At 39.1% G+C, this 7,972-nt stretch overlaps 1 protein-coding gene across 1 annotated transcript in view; it reads left to right on the top strand.

The window, feature by feature from the left end:
- The window catches only part of ITGA8 (integrin, alpha 8), a gene marked incomplete at its 5' end in the record, with an annotated part of 186,133 nt that overhangs the window by 139,545 nt on the left and 38,616 nt on the right, over positions 1–7,972 (top strand). The window contains one exon of the mRNA XM_008567535.1: positions 2,478–2,636. Within this exon, the coding sequence (XP_008565757.1) occupies positions 2,478–2,636 (159 nt within the window). The remainder of the gene's footprint in view (positions 1–2,477; positions 2,637–7,972) is intronic.

Raw genomic sequence — 7,972 nt, 5'->3', positions numbered from 1 at the left:
TTTTTAAAATAAAATGTAATTTTGTTAATATTATTTTTTACATTCTAGGATGTTGTTGAGGAGCATTTGGGAGGGAGGGGGAGAGAGGAAAGGAGAAGGAAATGGGATGGAAGAAGGAAGGAGCAGGGGTGGGATTGAAGCCTGTGGTACCCCCTCATTCCCATAGGGGAGACTGGGGGGCTTCCAGTGGTGGCTTTGCCATTGCCAGGCTGGGTGCAAATGTCAGAAGGGTTTGGCAAAAGCCCTCACCCCCCACCATCCCAGCCTAGGAACCCAGGGCCCTTCTTGCTGTGGCTTGGTGGTCAGCACTGGGCTGATTGCCCATCTCAGGGGGTCGTGGCTGAGGCCCTCGGCCCTCCACCACCCTGGCTCAGGAGAGCCCGGGGCGCTTCCTGTGGCAGCTCAGTGGTTGCCACTGGGCTGGCTGAAAAAACCAACCCATTTCTTAAACTGAAGCTCACCAACTAGAAGGTGCCAGACAGAAAAGTTTCTGAATTATTCACTATTATGAGATGGGTGGATGGTAGATAGATAATAATTCTACTTTGTATTCAAATAACCCAAATTAGAAATGAATAACTTGTTCTGAGATTTGAAAGTCCATTGATTAGCAAAATATTTTCCAGAAGCAAATCAGCAACACATGAAAAGGACCTGATGGTTCTTTTCCCATTTCAAGTGTCAAATTGTGACTAAGGAAAAGATTTGTTGACACATCATCTAAAACATTTAAATTTCTTACAGTTAGAAACCAACATATAGTAAAGGGTTAGTTTAGTACTTGTTCACGTTTTTGTTTTGTTTTGTTTTTAATAAAGTCAATGCTATCACTAGAGGATAGTTATTCCTGTTCATTTTCAAGAAACCAGGGGTGGAATCTTGGTAAAACAGTGTTCCAAGGCATTTGCTGTTTGAGGTTCCTTCCTGATTAATGCCTTCTGTTCCTTTCCCACGTAACTCATGCCAGTGATCTAATAATTCTGCCTATGACTTTCATCTCAGGCTACAAGGGACATGAATAGCATTCTCTAAGGTTAACAGTAAAGCCATTTCAAAACTGATGAGCTGTTTACATATGTGGGGAGAAGCTTCAACTCCTGGGTAGCATCAGCCTGAAAACCTCCGTCATCTGCCCAACCTGTGTTCAGATTCAGAAGCCCTGTTCAAAGCTGGATCAAAGCTCTGCCTTAAGCTCTTCTGATAGCAAAAGGATAACACAGTCCCCAAAGCCACTTGCTTTAAGAACATCACTGGGGGAAAAAAAAAAGCTGTCAAATAATTTATTAAAGCTCATGTGTGCCAGTTTTCAGTCAAGAATGGTGAAACTTTAATGTTTGAAAACATATTCGGACTCAATCACTCTCAGGGCAGCCCTGCTTATAATCTTAGTATAAGTGGGTCCTAAAAGTTTAGTGTAATTACCTGTAGTGCCAAAAACAATCATCAAATGTTTCTTAACTGCTAATCTCATGTGTTAAAATATACTATATCAATGGATGCTTCTTTGATAATGTGAATTAAATAGGCTACCTAATAAACAAAAACAATTATACATTGTTTATAGGTCATTATAGTTGTGAGAAAAAGAAAAGGACAGAATGTCACTGCTAACTTTGAAGTAAATTTTTAAAATGTAATTGATTTAAATGTACTTAGTGTTTTTGACGAGCTATTTTGTGTCCTCCAAGTACAGGATTCGTGTGTTAAAAGCGTTCATCTCTTTATGAGATGTATCTTTTCTTTATTTGAGATTTGCTGATTAAAACAGAAAGAGCTCAGCTTTGAAATGCACACTTGGAGAGAATAGTGGTCAGCAGAGACGGGCTTTGGCACTTGATGGATGGCCATTTATCCAGAGGGTGAAAGAGAGTGTGTCACATATGGTTGCAATTGATAAGTCAGTAGTTGAGAAAGAAGAGCCAGGTTTCAATGTAAAGATTAAAACAGAAAGAGCTCAGCTTTGAAATGCACACTTGGAGAGAATAGTGGTCAGCAGAGATGGGCTTTGGCACTTGATGGATGGCCGTTTATCCAGAGGGTGAAAGAGAGTGTGTCACATATGGTTGCAATTGATAAGTCAGTAGTTGAGAAAGAAGAGCCAGGTTTCAATGTAAAGAAAAAATCACTGATTTTTGAAAGCATGTAATTAGATTTGCATTTCTAGTGCTATAATTAAACTAATATAACTTGAAGGTAAACATCACAATTATCAGACATGGTTAATATAATATTTGCTGAGAAAATCCACTCTTTGAGTTTCACAAATTGAAGGGTCTTCTCTGAACACCAGCACATCATGATTTCTGAGCTTTTCTTGCCCATATGGACTATTTATTCCCTTATTTTCCACAGTCAGGTGAAAAAACGACTTAAAATTAATAATACATGCTTTTTAAAATGGGTGCAGAGTATATGGAGTTTGATTTTATCTACCCACTGTGTGCTATACGATTATATAATCTGTCACTTGCTTGCAGCTGCACAATATTGGACCAAGTACCATCAGTGACACTATTCTGGAGGTGGGCTGGCCATTCTCTGCCCGGGACGAATTTCTTCTCTATATTTTTCATATTCAAACTCTGGGACCTCTGCAGTGTCAAACAAATCCTGATATCAACCCACAGGATATAAAGGTAGGAGTCTGGTCTAACCAGCAGCTTTATTTATTTTGTATGGCAAAGAAAAAATTTAAATGGTGGCTTGTTAAAAAGTGAGGGAATTATAAGAATAAGTTGTTATTCTTCAACTGTCATTGATCAGACCTTTTCTTTTAGTTTTATAATTAAAATATTAACCCTAATTTAAAATATCACTCTAGAAAACTTAGTTTCACTGCTCATGGTGACCTGTCATTTCTGTAGCCATGTTAATATGCACCTTTTATAGACGGTTCTGTTAGCAGCGCAACCAAACCAAAATCATAAATAGACATGTTATGTTTTGGGGAATTAGTACAAAATGCTATTTTTAAAGTCTTTTTGGTACATTTCCAAAAGACACAAGGATTTTTGCCAAAACAGGCTCTTCCAGCTGTTGCCAATAGCAAGTGGTAAAATGTGATGATTTACCAAAGACTGTTTCAATGCCCTGAGAATACTCAGACTGGAATGTTCAGGACTCCCTTCTTTATAGAAGCTTATAGAGAAGCCTAGAGCAGCACTTCTCAAACTCTTAAGTGCACCCAAATCACCTGGGGGTCTGTAAGATGCAGGGCCGGAGATGCCTCTGTGCTAGTTCCCAAATCCTGTCCACATTGCTGGTCTGCGAGCCCCACTTTCATTAACAAGGAGGTCATATCCAGCAAGCTGATCCCCCCCAGATTAAAATCCAAATTTGGCTTTAGGTTCCTCCTGGGAAGGAATGAAATAGTTAGCATAAACCCTTGAAAATGTCACATTTGTGTGGAAACAAAACCAAAACCTTGTTGATCACATGTTGTCCTCAGAAGAGAACTTCATTTCAGAACAAGCATTCTCCTCATGGCTACAAGGACACAGTGTCTGTGTTGGAAATGTTGCAAGGGCAGGCAGCATGAAACCATCATCCAGGACCCAGGTCTGCCTCTACCCTCGGCCAGTGGCACTGGGTCATTGCCATGAAAGGCTTTCTTTTTCAACCCAACATGCCTTCTGTTCAAAGAGAGAAGGACTGAGAGGGGGATTGGACAGTAAAGGATTGCTGGGGAACAAGTTGCCTTCTTTATGGAAAGGCTTTCTTTTTCAACCCAACATGCCTTCTGTTCAAAGAGAGAAGGACTGAGAGGGGGGTTGGACAGTAAAGGATTGCTGGGGAACAAGTTGCCTTCTTTATAGGGAAGTAATAAATAAGGCCATTTATATTATACAAAATTATTTAACATCCTTCCTTCCTGGAATTTTTTTTTCACATTTCCTCTTTCGTTGCTCTTCATTCAGATGATTTTAACATCTTCAAGGACAGTAGCTTATTATGAAATAACTTCTTCAAATGTTAATGTATAACATTTAAGTAATTAAAACTTTTACATATCCTGTTCTGTATCTAATATATACTACGCTTTAGTCATAGATTCTTGGAGCACATGATTATTCAGAAGACTTCTAACTCTCTTTGAGTATAATGTTCAGTTTATATATGACACTATTTATATATGTTTTTATATATTATGCAACTTGTTTCATGTGCGTCATGTGGTTGTGAGTTATTTTTTTCCTTGTGGCAAACTACCTGGGCCAGTACTGATAGATAACTTGCCTTAAATGTGACAGATTCGTGCAAACTGAGTGGTAAAACATACTGGTCATCTGGCATTCCCTGCTACCCAATTGCTCTTTAAAGTATAGACTTTAATTAAAAATCTGTCCAAGGCTGCTAATTTTTAAAATGCCATTTAATTATGCTCATTTTCTTAAACTCTCAATCTGTAGAAATTAAATATATATAATATTTGATACAATATGAAGTAGTAGCTCCCTAAAATAATTATAACAATTTATGAATTCTTGAAACTCTAAATTCATGGAAAAGTTGAAATGTTCTTACTTGCAGGTTCTCAAAGTACTTTTACCTATATTTAATATATGCCCTAGGGAGTCAAAAACATTTTTTACCAATAAATAGATTTTAAAAATTGATAATCAGTGTGTTTTATATGAATGGCTTTAAACCATTGAGAGTACTTGAAAATTATGTTGCTCTTGAGATATTAATAATTTCTTGATGAAGTTGCTATTAACTTACCTGGCAATTTATTTCTTCCTAGAGAATGCAAAGATGAACAGTCTATTCTCTGTCTTTTTTGTGACCAGTAAGGGGATCGCAACTCTTGGTGTGGTGTCGCCCACACCACGCTCAGCCAGTGAGAGCTGTGAGCACACCGGCCATTCCTATATAGTATCCGAACCCGCGTATAGCATCCGAACCCGCTGCGGGAGCATCGCTGCGCTCCTAGTGCCGCACTCTCCCGAGTGCGCCACGGGCTCGGCCCCTATTCTCTGTCTTAAAGATGAAATGGAAATTAGTGATAAACAAATTATTTCTTAAATGTTATCTTCAACAGAATAGACCTAGGAAATTTTTAATTTTAACATCAATTTTAGATTCTGGAATCAAAGCTAATTGGTGTTTTTTTTTTTTTAATTCTAATATATAGATAGTTTTATTTTTAATAAGAAGCAGAGAGAGGGTAGGTTTAGTGAAAAGAACAGGGAGGCAGAAATACATCTGTCCAGGCAAGAATTAAATCCCTGTCTTCAGTCTTACTTACCCAGCGAGTAGACCAAGGTACAATTCCTTAAAATTTGGTTCTACAGTTTCTTTATAAGGAGAGTGATAGGTAGTAAATGCGTCTTAAAACATCTGCATTTGTGTTCAGTCCATTTTCAACAAGTTCTTCTACTTTTCTGAGGATTCTCCGGTCCCCACAGAACTAGCCCCCCAAAATATCACAGGCCAACTGTGGACCAACCCATCACAGAGGAATTGCCACCCCAGCTTTCTGAAGCTGAGAGATTTGCACAGTTCCCCCACCACCTTCTCCTCTTCATTGGTTCAGGTGATTCCTTTGCAGTCAAATTCCTTTCTGTCATGTTCAGATAGACTTTTTTAGTCAACTTCTCCTTCCTTTGCATATTCTCATTTCTGTGCACTTACCATTGAAAAGAGCTCTCTCCTTCACTGCCTCTTCCCAACCCTCTCACAGATTTCTAAGGAAACTCACTTATGAGAAAGAAACTACCTAGACATCCTTAGAAGCATTTTCCAGACCACCCACTTCAAGCAACCAGTACCACCAGCTCTAAATCCTTTGAAAATTCCTAGATATTCTTTCAAAATCCCTACAAAGTTTTCACATACTTTTCCATTTCCCTCTAATTAAACCTATTTCCACCTAGATATTAGCACTTAATATAATGAACATAGCAGTGATTTTTTCTCTATTTTTTAAATTACTCATATAGCAACAGTCTTAGGTATTATTATTTTTTATTACAAATACACCGTTTTACAGCATCAAAGCCATACTGCAGATTGAGTAGGTTTCTTTGTGGATTGGATTGAGAAATGAACCACTATTTAAAACATCATTTCTAAAAAGAAATGCACTCTGAATTCCAAACATCTAGACGAAAACCTTCTGAAATACAACCCGTCTATAAATTGCATATGAGTTCCAAAGGAAACATAAGCCTCAAAGTCTTCTCACATAAGCCTCAAAGTCCAGTAAAACCCATATGGGTTTCAGTTTTCATAAAAATAACTGGTACAGACTGGTTATCTCCCTAAGTTACTCTAATATCCCCAAAGATTGAGGAAGAGACACTGACTGCCTTTGTAAGCCACCGCTGTGCTCATTCTGTAACCTGTGGCTGCTTTCGGAAGCAATGGGCAGGCATTCTCACCCACAGCCACCACACATGTTGTCCAATCTCAGAGCACCAGCAACTAAATCAAGGTGGGATGGGCATGACCACACACAGGCACCACTAGAAGTGAGTTTTTATTTAAATACCTGCCTCACATCCAGCGTCACGGGGATTCACTCAGCTTGGTTCGTTGACATTGTTGAAACATGAGATGATGAGGGTAGGTTGGAGCCTGGGTAGGCTTTGGGGTTGAGGAAAAGCAGAGTGAGCTGCACACCCCTTGTTAAATCATCGAGGACACCAGGGCCCAAGGGAAGTCAGCACTGGGGTGCAGCATGCCTGTGCTCATTCATTCCTGTGTTCACTTTTACCTCCTAATGAAAAGGTTGCTGTTTCTGAGTTTCTCCTCCTCCCGTGATGGCTTGTACTTCATCAAGTTCATTTATGTGTTCTATGACTGTTGGGACATAAGCAGATGTCCATGAAGATTCTGCCTCCAGGCTCCACGGTCTAGGTCAGAGGTAGAGGATTTTAATGGGGCAATTTTGTCACATTCTGCATCTTTCAGAACATTTTGAAACATTCAACTGTCTGCAGCTTTCAGACCAATCTATTACATCTAATTTGTTCCAGATCTTTCTTGGAATAAAATTTTAGAGTTGAGTAAAGTATTTCTCAGCTACATTAAAGGCAGTAAAATTATTATTTCAAACCACCAATTTTCTTATTTTGGTCGGCTCTATCCTGGGGTTTGGAGAGTTCTTCAAACAGGCTCCAATCTTTAGATAAGATGCGATGGAAAAGTAAACCCTGCTAAGGAACCAAAAGTTTCATAAAGAATAAAGGATTTTTTAAGATTGGCAAGATTTTGGGTCGGCTCTATCCTGGGGTTTGGAGAGTTCTTCAAACAGGCTCCAATCTTTAGATAAGATGTGATGGAAAAGTAAACCCTGCTAAGGAACCAAAAGTTTCATAAAGAATAAAGGATTTTTTAAGATTGGCAAGATTTTATCATAAATAGCCAAGTGTGAGATGCTGAAGGAAAAGGCTGTGACATGTGAGACTGTACCTGCGAGAGAAAGACAAATGAAATCTCATATGTAACCTTCATTAGGACCACAGTGCAATGTTCTGGGCCTCAGTTCAAGAAAGAAGAACCCTGAAGTAAAAATGATCTGAAAGAGACTAGACGAGGAAGACCATAACGAGAGAGAAAGCCAGTGCTGTTTTTAAAGAACTGTCGGTAGAGCCTTGGAAGGCAGGAGGTTGCCATTGAGAACCAGTCTCTTGAACAGGCCAGTCCCACAGGAAGTTCAAATTACAACCAGATAGTGCAAACACGGAAAGCAGAAACACACAAATGGTTCATTCGTCAAGGATTAAAGCCCTGCAAATAGTTTTTTGAAATCTGTGGGCCTGCAGACAGTGGCTTGGCTTGGCAAATTTGCATAGTTTTGTCTTATCCTTAAGAGTATTTTCGTCCTTCATAACTGCCTCCGTTTACTGGTTCTCATTAATTCAGAATGCAGGGAGACATTACTTCCTAAACAACAGCTCTCTGTTCTCTCTCTCTCTCTCTCTCTCTCTCTCTCTCTCTCTCTCTCTCTCTCTCTCTCTCTCTCTCT

This window comes from Galeopterus variegatus, unplaced genomic scaffold, assembly GCF_000696425.1.
Source record: "Galeopterus variegatus unplaced genomic scaffold, G_variegatus-3.0.2 Scaffold326, whole genome shotgun sequence".
In the NCBI taxonomy this organism is placed as follows: Eukaryota; Metazoa; Chordata; class Mammalia; order Dermoptera; family Cynocephalidae; genus Galeopterus; species Galeopterus variegatus.
This window is presented reverse-complemented; position numbering and strand designations above follow the sequence as displayed.